Here is a 12,489-nt window from a genome sequence, read left to right on the forward strand (position 1 = left end):
TATTAGTTTGAGTAACTGTTTATGTCTATTCTTGTGACTTCGATTTATGATCAGATCATATTTCACGATAAGATTTATGCAGAAATCCAAGTAATTCCAAAGTGTTCACATACTTTTATTTGCAATTGTGTATGTTTGAAGAGCGGCAGTAGCTTTAAAAATATCACTTACTTCTCAATAAGGTCTAACGTCACACCTGGCACCAACTTGGCACTCTTCTGCATACAAAACCTTAAAAAAAAGACAGGAAATCAGTGTTGTTCAGTGATGAAGAATAAAAGTACTAAAAGTGACAATACAGCTTTTATTTCTGTGATGACAGGCCATCTATTTCTAAAACACTCAGAACTTCAGAGATAATTTCCTCAGCAGGTGTAAATTGGCTCAGTTATAGTATTGAGTACCAGCAGTAGTAGTATTGTTTACACTGGCTCTGTTAACTGTAAATCACAGCAGGTTTTCTTGACAGACGAGAGCAGAGTCACTGAGACACTGCATTTGTGTGTGGCATTATACAACTGCAGGAAGCCAGGTATAGTGCTGAATAAATGTAATAAACCACCTGTAATAAAAACGGGAAAAGACCATCCAGCACAAAGAGGTGGTTTACGTGGACTCTATCACTATCAATGAGCATTTGACATTTTACGGCAATGAGATATTTCAAACTGAGTTCACCTTTCTATACCCAAATTTGAGCCACTTACAGGTATTTTTTGAGAAGTCATAAATTAATTGCGCATTATATTCAACCACCAGTTTTTTTTTCATATGTTCACGAATGTAATAACTACTATAAAATTTATTAATTAATTAAAATAATGTGATTTACTACTTTCGTATAGTTTAAGTGTTTGTTTTTTGTGATTTTGAAAATAATATTGTATTTTAGCATTCAAAACATTTTGGTTAAAGAACTTTGCCATACTGGTGTAATAACTACAACATAAAAAAATTATTTTGGTCATTACCAACGTTTAATCTGTTCAACCCATTCCGTGACACTGATCGAACTTGGCTTTGCTTGACTTTCAAAACTAAATTTCACATTGAGATCAATTATAATTAGATGAAACTGTTACAAAATGCTAACTACAATAATACAATACGGTAATACAGGGATCTCGTTTGATGTGCGTCCCAATTAGCAGGGACGCATGAAGCATAGTCATTTTGCGTCTGGAGACACGTGGTTTTAAGACCCTACCTATGTGTGTGTGTGTGTGTGTGCGTGCGTGCGTGCTTGCGTGTGTTGGTGAAGAGCTTCGACACACAGCAAATCAAAAGTATACATTTTTGGTGCTAGCCAATCAGAGGCAGAGTGGGATGGGTTATCGTTCCATGAAACGGACACGGGAGATTTTTCTGGACTTGATAAATTTTTATTGTTGTGGTAACACCCGCCGGGCCACTCACGAGGCAGCAAGCCGCTGGCAAAACGGCGTTTGCAACACAACCACAACTGGAAACCTTAAGGGAAAGTTAACTTGTTTATTACATTCGCTAGCCTGCAAGCTTATGAGCTAGCAAGCTAAGGGCTGGATCTAAAAAAACCTACTCAACCGAACATCAGCTCTCGGAGTTGCGTGTGTGTGTTGCCCACATCTCACACACTCACACACACACACACACATACACACACACACACATATATGGGAAAGTGAACTGTTTATATACCATAACCACAGCAGCACACGTTATCAATATTCAGGCAGTAGTTGACTTCAGCAAACCCATTTTAAGTGTCATTTGATTGACAGGTTAAGGTCTCACATAATAGTCCAGCGGCTCGAGGGCAGGCCTTATTTTATATTTCATCGTATATTTAACCAGGTAAAAGCTTACTGAGAGATAAAATCTCTCTTTCAAAAGCCAAGAGGCAGCAGAAATTATACAGTATACAACACGACAACATTCATACAATTAAGACAAGACAAAAATAGTGATATTAAAATGTAAGGCATCTGATTTAAAAACAGTGACGAAGCCCAAATGATTTCGAATACATACATTTTTTATTTTTTTTTAATTCATTCAAATTTGGCAGGCTTTCAGACATTTTTGGGGTCCTTTAGGGGGTGAATGACTCTATACCTGTGTGCCAAATGTTTAATATTTAAGTGCATTTATTTGCAAACAGAGCCTGAGTCTGATTTATTTATATTGTTTATTTAGTTAAGCTATTTTATTTATTGATCTACATTACAATGCCAATGTTCGATGTTCTTCAGAATTGAAAGTTAATTGTTCTTAAAAAGGATGTACTTGTATTATTATGCATTATAATATAATTATATCAATGCCATAAAAACACATTGATACTATTGTTTATTTTGAGTTTTGGGGAAAATATTTTGTTCTCAAAAATTTGCGACTATGGCAGGCTGAAACATAATATATTGAAAGCAAGAGCAATGGATAACACAAAAATACTGTATAAATGTACAAATACAAATCTGCAACATAGCGGGACCGCAAAGCAACAACCGTAATATAGCAGATTACTGTATATGTACTCCGTAATGATAAGTTGCACGGACTCGTTGTTCCAGGGCTGCGACTCATTGTTTCCAGACATGTCCAATGTAAAACGATCTATGTAATAGATTTGTTTAAAAATACAGGTAATTATGTTTCAGTAATATTTTAACATTGAGATTATTGTAATACAAGTAGAAACTACATCTATGGCTTCATCTTCTCAAAGCATGGATGAGACTCAAATCCACAAGACCAGTCACAGATGATTCAAATCAAGATGTAAAACAGAAGGTACAAGTTCTGTAGTGAATGTAATGCTAAGCAAAGCAAGACCAGATTTTGGTGTGTGTGTGTGTGGAGGCACAATGAGTTATTCGGATGAAAACCTTAGAAACCTTTATAAAATCTCTTGAAATTACGCAACTAGTTCACATCTGGTGCAAGTGTACTTTGTAGATTATCCTACATCAAGAGATTAGAGAAGATCCTCAAACAAGGACAAAGTAGTATAGTTTGTCCACGTATAATTGTTACAATGGTTTTATTTTCCTCTGGAAAACTGAAGCCTTGGCTGAAACCAGGGTCATAGAACAGAACGAGTGTGTTTGTGTGTATGTCGGGGGAGCCCCAGATGATTTAAAGAAATAAAATGTAGTGACGTGAGCCCAGCCCCTTAATCTATTAAAATCTCATCTGTGTTCCTCTCTTCATGGTAAACACACTTCATGTACTGATGAGACCAAGATTAACCTCTACCAAAGTGATGCAAAGGCAAAAGTGTAGAGAAAGAAATAATCTTCTTACGAAACAAAACACACAGGCTCATCTTTGCCGCATGGTGGAGGTAATGTCATAGCTTGGGCTTGCATGGCCTACTTCTGGAACTGGCTCACTAGTCTTTATAGATGATGTAACTCATGATGGCAGCAGCAGAATGAATTCTGAAGTCCACAGAACCATTTTGTCTGGCAATTTACAGAAAAATGCATCCAAACTAATAGGGAGAAGCTTCATAATGCAACAAGACAATGACCGAAAACACACTGCCAACAGTGTTGTTTGTTGTTTTTTCCCTGACTTCATCAGGGAAAAAAAGTGGAAGGTCTTAGAGTAGCCAAGTAAATCACTGGACCATAACCCAATACAGCATGCATTTCACCTCCTAAAGAAGAGACTGAAGGGAGAAACCCCCCGAAACAAACGAGAACTGAAAGAGGCTGCCAAATATTAAATGTTAGTCACTTTAAGTTAATTTATGTTCCAATACTTTTGCTCACTTTAAAATTGGGTGGCTTCAAACAAAAGGTGCTCTGTCCTGAGTTGTTTAATACATCGAAATGCAAATACAATGAAATGAAAGCTAGGATTCTGAACTTTCATCTCATATTCATCTTTTGATCTGAAACCAAAATGTCTTCACTATACAACAAAACAAAAGGAATTGACCTTGCCGTTACAATACTTTTGGAGGGGACTGTATGTCCTGCTCCTTTATATTTTCCACATCCTGGATCTGCATTGAAGATGGATCTTTATTGGTAATTGTTTTCTGCTCGCCTGAGCAATGTAATGTAAGCATGCACAGAGCTTGTTTCTTGTCTCGCTTTCTGTACCCATCATCCATCCCTTGCTGCTTCTCATTAAAATTTTAAAACCAAGGAATGCAAACACATCAGTGCATCCCGTCACTCACTCACAAACTCTGCCATAAACTGTACATAGACCTTACTCTCATTTTCTAGGACCAGGTAAAATTAAGTACAAGAAAATTCAGAGTAACAGCAAGACATGCAAAATTTCATATGAGGAGTGGAGAATAATGAGGTAATGGTGCGCTGAGGTTCAAATTGGCGGAGAGGAGGAAGCAGGCTACATATGGTATGCTGAATCTTAAAAGAGGGGTTCAAGCACAAGGACTCCACTCAACCAAATTGTTATGACAGTCACAAATTTTGTTCGGAATTTAAAATGATTCCCTCTTACCAGAATCTATGTTCCTGACACAGTGTTGAGTTTATAATGACTTAATATGTTAGATGACTATTCATCATAAAGGCCTCAGGTACTCAATACTTAATGTATGTTGGTTGTTAAGTTGATTTGGTGAATTTTAAATGCATAATACTGAATTCAATGCCCCTTACAACTAAATACAGCAAATACATTGTTGTCAGACTAAACAGGCAGTCCCATGCAAGCCACAACATCCATCTACAGAGCTAGAGTGCTTCGAGCAACAGTTGAGTCAATATAATTCAGAAACTTGTTCTGTGAAATAGGATGCTGGTGAGGGATATCAATATTAAACACATAACACAGAGTTCATTATGATGAAGGTCATAGCAGGATGTGGATTTAGAGCAGAGGAAGCCAAACTTAAACTTTATGGCAGCTGTAGGGCACCTCTTGAAGGCAGTCTGTCACTCTCACTTACAGTACATGCGTCATGAAAAATTTTAAGCCGGGGTTGAATTTTGAATGGAAAACGCATTAAATCATCTATCTGACGTCTGTACTTAAAATGCACAAAGACATGCGCGAGTGCGTATGCATGTGAAAAGGAATTATTCATAACATTGGAGAGACTTCAAAGAACATTTATATAAATGAGAGCATTTGAAGTACAGCATTGAAAACATGGCGGTCAGCTGACTTTTGTAAATATTACATAAGGTTATTTTAAACTGATAATATTCTGTATTCTGAAAATATATGGTTACTATTTGTCTAATTTATTGCTGTCTTTCAATAGCCAGGAAACAATGTCTCCTCAGTGGAGTAGTGAGTACTGCAGCAGTGTGAAGTTGCATAAATGATGTATGATGGTAAGATGAAATGATCATGCAACAGAGTCTAAAAAAAAAATACGGTTTCTTCAGCTTTTTTGTCTTCCTTCAGCCTCCAAGGCCAGCTTCATTACGAAATGTGTGTGTGTGTGTGTTTATATATATATATTATATACACCTATATATATATATATATATATATATGTATATATAAACACGGACATATTAGGGATCTGACGTGATTTTAAAAAAATTATCTATTTAATTTGAGGCTTTGTAATTAATCTCAATTATCACATTTTAATCATATAAAAATATTTGTGCTAAAAAGCAACATGGTTTAATTGGATGCGGAAAGTATTCAGACTCCCTTAAATTGTTCACTCTTTTTTATATTGTAGCCATTTGCTAAAATCATTTAAGTAAATTTTTTTCCACAATGTACACACGGCACCCCATATTGACAGAAAAAAAACAAAATTGTTGAAATTTTTGCAGATTTATTAAAAATGAAAAATTGAAATATCACACAGCCCTAAGTATTCAGACTCTTTGCTCAGCATTTAGTAGAAGCACCCTTTTGAGCTAATACAGCCCTGAGTCTTTTTGGGAATGATGCAAGTTTTTCCACACCTAGATTTGGGGATCATCTGCCATTCCACCTTGCGGATCCTCTCCAGTTCTGTCAGGTTGGTGGGCAGCCATTTTCGGGTCTTTCCAGAGATGCTCAATTGGATTTAAGTCAGGACTCTGGCTGGGCCATTCAAAAACAGTCACGGAGTTGTTCTGAAGCCACTCCTTTGGTATTTTAGCTGTGTGCTTAGGGTCATTGTCTTTTTTTAATGTGAACCTTCGGCCCAGTCTGAGGTTCTGAGCACTCTGGAGAAGGTTTTCGTCCAGGATATCCCTGTACTTGGCCGCATTCATCTTTTCTTCAATTGCAACCAGTCTCCCTGTCCCTGCAGCTGAAAAACACCCCCACAGCATGATGCTGCCACCAGCATGCCTCACTGTTGGGACTCTATTGGACAGGTGATGAGCAGTGCCTGGTTTTCCCCACACATGCCACTTAGAATTAAGGCCAACAATTTCTATCTTGGTCTCATTAGACCCGAGAATCTTATTTCTCACCATCTTGGAGTCCTTCGGGTGTTTTTTAGCAAACTCCATGCAGGCTTTCATGTGTCTTGCACTACGGAGAGGCTTCCGTCGGGCCATTCTGCCATAAAGCCCTGACTGGTGGAAGGCTGCAGTGATGGTTGACTTTCTAGAATTTTCTTCCATCTTCCGACTGCATCTCTGGAGCTCAGCCACAGTGATCTTTGGGTTCTTCTTTACCTCTCTCACCAAGGCTCTTCTCCCCCAATTGCTCAGTTTGGCCGGACAGCCAGCTCTACGAAGGGTTCTGGTCGTCCCAAACGTCTTCCATTTAAGGATTATGGAGGCCACTGTGCTCTTAGGAATCTTAAGTGCAGCAGAATTTTTTTGTCACCTTGGCCTGATCTGTGCCTTGCCACAATTCTGTCTCTGAGCTCTTCAGGCAGTTCTTTTAACCTCATGATTCTCATTTGCTCTGACATGGATTGTGAGCTGTAAGGTCTTATATAGACAGGTGTGTGGCTTTCCTAATCAAGTCCAATTAGTATAATCAAACACAGCTGGACTCCAATGAAGGTGTAGAACCATTATAAGGATCATCAGAAGAAATGGACAGCACCCGAGTTATATGAGTGTCACAGCAAAGGGTTTGAATACTTATGGCTGTGTGATATTTACATTTTTCTTTTTTAATAAATCTGCAAAAATTACATTTTTTTCTATCAATATGGGGTGCTGTGTGTACATTAACGAGGGAAAAAGGATTTTAACAAATGGCTGCAATATAACAAAGAGTGAAAAATTTAAGAGGGTCTGAAAACTTTCCGTACCCACTGTGCGTGTGTGTGTCGATACGAAATATATATACACACACGCATGCACGCGTGCACACGCACGCACACACACACACACACACACACACAAAGTATACAGGGATCTCATTGGATTTGTGTCCCCAGTCTGAGACGCACAAACATTAGCAGGGACGCATAAAGTACGATCAATCTGTGTTTTAGGACACAGAGCCATGGCTTAGAACTCCGGTGTGGTGTTGGAAATCCAGCGTATGAGTTTTGTTTTGTTTGACGGGAGAGTACTCTAGAGTGCGACTAATTTGGTCGCATATGGGTTCTAATTTCTCAATGGTGAAATAAATAAATAAAAACAAATAAATAAATAAATAAAATAAAACGAGGGCGAGTACAAGTGCTCAATAATTTGAGGAAGAAAAAAAACATTACCGTGACTTGAAAGCACACACATGTAACCCATCGTGATCTCTAAACCAATCAGAGATAGTGAAGGGAATGGAACCTCTGTCTGATTGGCCATGTGGGTGTGTGTTTGTGTGTAAAGATTTAGAATTTCATATGGAGGCAAAAATGTTCATGTTTGTGTCATCAATGAATGGGTCTCTGCCTGTCAGATGTTTCCGGATTCACCCTGGAGTAATTTGCAAAAACTGCGTGATCCCTATCTTTATACTTGGTGACAAGATTACAAAATGCTCCTTTGTGATTATGTAAATGCATGAGGGGATTTATGTACATTCTCTCCTTTTTTCTCACCCTTTTCTCTCTTTGTATTCTCCAACAGAGAAATATAGCAAAAACAGCAAGGACAATACGCTTTTCTTGACAATCGCAACAAGTTGTTTGTGGTTCAATAAAATAATAAATGACGGTTCTTAACGTTTCATTTTTATACATACGCAATTAGACAGTTCCATCTAGTTTATTCATGTCACTCTGTGTGTGGCTGGCTTTAAACTTGAATGTCATCCTATATTCTGCGATTGCTGCGGTGATGCAATCACCAGGGGCTGAATCTACATGCCCCTCATATTGAGGTGCACACAAACATGCTGCTTGGTTGATGTAAACTGCGTGCTGCAGGGAAGATTAATATTAGAGTTTTAAATTGTTATGAATTCACATCAGGTGGCTGTATTAGACAAGCCCCCCTAATGAACACATTTTTCCTGAATATCATTTATTAACCTTTTTACTGAACACACCTCTGCAGGGACCATCCTCTCAGCAGCACTATGCTTGATGTTGTTTTTTTCCCCCCCATCAAAAATTGAATACTAAGCACAGAAGGAGTGAGGTCAGCGCACAGGACATGCGCACACATACTCATCTGCATGAAAATCCATGACAATAGGTGAACATTTAATTTATTTTTACTAGTTACTAATTTCAATAAGTGGCTCTGTTATTCAATGTTTTTCAAAATTCAAGTTTTGTTTCAATGGAAAATAACCCCATGAGGCCACGTCATACTATTTATGATTTCATAGATTCATCAAACAGATGTGCAAAAGCCTTACCACCGCAAGGCAATCTTTATGGGTGTGGTGAGGCAGGAAGTGAAGAGGTCAGCAGGGAGGTCAGGGTTCATTGGTAGCAACTCACTGGCCTCACAGGCAGCCAGCTGGATACAGTTCTTCATGGAAGGTGGCAGTGGCATCTGGGCGAGAGGATGGCTGGGATTGATAGCGGCCACCTGCAAAGACAAACGAAGACAGTTTTTCTGTTGTTTTAATGCAGTGAAAACACATCACACACATCTGACGTTTATGACACACATCACACACATCTGTATGTGTAGGGGTGGATAAAAATATTGATGAGCCTATGCATTGCAATACTTCCCCCCGTAAGCAGCAATATGAAGCCAGCACCTTCAACTTTTAAATCTGACGTTTAGGGTGAATTTGGATCCTGTGAAAGTCTTGAACACATTATACACACAAAAACAAGGTCTTTGATCAGTTTTCAGATATTTTATTGCTCAACAATGTGAGGTGAGATACCACATACAGACCCTTTCCAAAAAATTTGATAATTATGGAAAAGTTGATTTATTTTCATAATTCCATTCAAAAAGTTAAACTTTCATACAACCCCAATTCCAATGAAGTTGGGGCGTTGTGTTAAACATAAATAAAAACAGAATACAATGATTTGAAAATCATGTTCAACGTATATTTAATTGAATACACTACAAAGACAACATATTTAATGTTCAAACTGAAAAACGTTATTGTTTTTAGCAAATAATCATTAACTTAGAATTTTATGGCTGCAAACACGTTCCAAAAAAGCTGGGACATGTCATGTTTACCACTGTGTTCCATCACCTTTTCTTTTAACAACATTCAATAAACATTTGGGAACTGAGGTAATTAATTGTTGAAGCTTTGTAGGTGGAATTCTTGTCTTTGTAGTGTATTCAATTCAATATATGTTGAACATAATTTGCAAATCGATGTATTCTGTTTTTATTTATGTTTAACACAATGTCCCAACTTCATTGGAATTGGGGTTGTACATTACTGTCATAATTAAATAGAATTGAAAATAATTAAACAGTTTTTGTCAAAGTGCACCAATTAACTGCTGTTTCTCATATAGGCCAAATTATGTACACATCAAAAATGCTAGCCTCCGTGAGCCAGTAGCAGAGTCAACATTTCTTCTGCTGACATTGCTTTTTTTTTTGACTTTATGGAAAATGAGCCGTGAAAATGAGCCGTGAATGTGTAATTAATCAAGGATGTGGTGATGGGGAAACTGCGAATGCTTTTTCTGGAATCAGCATGCTGATGAACTTTGGACGGGACTGATTTAGATTGTTCAATAATTAGTAAAAATAACAGACCCATGTGGGGACTGACGTATCGTACAGATTTGTGAAAAAAATATGAATTTGACCAAATTTGAACATAGGAGGTTTCGGCCTGATTCCAGCGCTATGTTGCACAATTGCCATAGCAGTATTATTAGCTTAATGGTCCATTTTGACCCCACGTTTTGCACTGTCTGACCAATATGTGAGTGGTTTTAGAAGATATTTCATTTTAGCATTTTTATATTTCAAAAAGCAAATTTTTAAAAAATGTTGATTTATTTAGGCACATTTTAATTACCTTTAGTCATAATTTTGGATATTTTATTGGAAACACAATCTTAAATTTCGGAATCATGAATGTTCTTGTGAATATTGATGCATTGCACCTCTCCACTCCTAATATCCGCATGAACTTATTTGCATGTATTGAAGCACACTTTGCTGCTGATTTACTGAACCATAGGACATCAATTTGTATGCTGCAAAAAGACCATGCTCATTGAGGTTCCAAACCAGTTATGAACAACCATGCTTATGAAGTTTTACAGACAGCCCAAAGGTTTTCTCATGACTCCATCTCATGAGCTGCTAGATGCTTTCAGCAAGTGTGAGTGCTGGTTTGGGCCTCGTTTCTTCCGTGGACACAGGATTGTAGACAGTCTTAGGGACTTGGACTTGTATTTCAAAAGACACTTTATTGCGTGAAGCTGCCAATGTGGTATTCACAAGGCAAGAGACTATTCTGGACCTCTAGCCCACTTTTCTGACAAACTTTCTTTTCTGACTCTGACACGAGTCTGACTTACGCTCGCTCACATTCCCAGAGCGAGAAGTATATGAGCTGTAGTAACATTTGTGACATTGCTCAGAAACTGATAGCACCATCATTGGCAATAATGTTTGACAAAGTCTAATGTATAGTGGTGTCTCCGAGCTGTGAGCTCTTAATTAGCAAAGTGATTCCTTTGGATACAGATATTTTAAAGTCGCCATCATTGCCACTGCGTGGTGCAAATTTTTTTTTTCCCACCCTGACATTTTGCTCTGATCACACAATCGCTCTCTGTTTTGTTTGTGCCCAATGGTTTAGAGAAGAACTTGAAAAAGCAGCAGTGACATCCTGAAGGTGGACTGTTTTTAATCCTTTCCTTATCAAAACCAAAAAAAGCCAGAATTTTAAAAAAAAAGAATCTGAAATTTTAAAATAATGGTAACAAATTCTAGAACATCAGATTCCGCCACAAAATGGGGACAAGAGATTCACAATGTATTAATGCTGTCCTAACCCTGTTCACTTTTTTTTTATCTTAATGTGAAAACATAGACAATGTCAACATTAAATCCCTTGATTGAATTTCTACGAATATTAAGATTGTATAAAAAGACAAAAATATTGAATATCGATGTTAAAGTCAACACTTCAACACAACAATTTTTCGATAAAATGCTTTCAGGCATGAGTGGGTGGAAGTTTGATTACAAATGTATCAATCTTGCTGTAGCATAACTCTTTTTTTTTTTGCTCACTCACTCTTTAATGAGGAGACTGTTGACTTGACTATTCCCAAAGACAAACTTAATGAACAAAGCAGCATGCTCCGTGTGGGTCCCGGTTGTGTCAACCTCAGAATTGTATCGCTGCCTAAAATAAAAATTTGGGGAACGGGTGCCACAGTAATCCTCACGGTAAATATGACAGCATTGCCAGCAGAAGCTGATTAATGCAGAGGATCCATCATAATTACCACATTAGCATATTGTAATCTCACAAATTACCATGAAAATCACCATGACAGCTTTCTTTTCTTTCTCCTCTACTGTGAATATCAGAGAGCAATGCAATAGCTTTGAATGCTTTTCTTTCAAGTGACACTAATTAATGAGACTAATTCTACAGGGAGGGAGTAGATACATGTAACCCCACACATGATCACAACCACAGTGAAACAAAGCTTCTACAATCAAGCAACCACAAGCAAGCAAATATTTAATAGAAATAGGTGGAGGCAAATACCATCCATGCACCCATTTTCTCACCCATATATCTTCATGATGGTTGCGTGCAACTGAAGCCTATCCCAGTTGACAGGTGAGACACAAGTTACACCCTGGACTGATCGCCAAATCAATCATATGGGCACATAAAGAGAACCATTCACACTCACATTACTGTAAATGTTTTGTGGAGATGATGAAAACCAAAACACCTAACCCACACCAAACAATCCTCACACAAGGTCACACGGTCCGGTGTGTCTGAGCAGTTGGTTTAGTTTCAGTTTGAGCAATGCTCCACAGCTAATGCAGTGACCATGAAGGCTAAGTGCACACAGCAAGTGATGAGATTTTTAAAATGAACACTCAGGGGTGGCACGCACATGGACATCAGAGGGCTGTTGCTGGGCAGGAAGTGCTCCACAGCAGCTAGTTTTCCTTCATCTCTCTATTTCATTCTGCCATCTTCATCTGCAGTATGTTTACAAATATT

At 37.9% G+C, this 12,489-nt stretch overlaps 1 protein-coding gene across 3 annotated transcripts in view; it reads right to left on the minus strand.

Moving 5' to 3' along the window:
* rptor (regulatory associated protein of MTOR, complex 1) overlaps positions 1–12,489 on the minus strand; it is a 152,831-nt gene that overhangs the window by 100,526 nt on the left and 39,816 nt on the right. For all 3 annotated transcript variants that reach the window (XM_061680157.1, XM_061680158.1, XM_061680156.1), the window contains exons 7-8: positions 8,698–8,873; positions 172–231 (exon numbers count right to left, since the gene is read on the minus strand). In XM_061680157.1, coding sequence (XP_061536141.1) covers positions 172–231; positions 8,698–8,873 — 236 coding nt within the window. The remainder of the gene's footprint in view (positions 1–171; positions 232–8,697; positions 8,874–12,489) is intronic.

Source organism: Phycodurus eques, chromosome 6 (genome assembly GCF_024500275.1).
Source record: "Phycodurus eques isolate BA_2022a chromosome 6, UOR_Pequ_1.1, whole genome shotgun sequence".
Classification (NCBI taxonomy): Eukaryota; Metazoa; Chordata; class Actinopteri; order Syngnathiformes; family Syngnathidae; genus Phycodurus; species Phycodurus eques.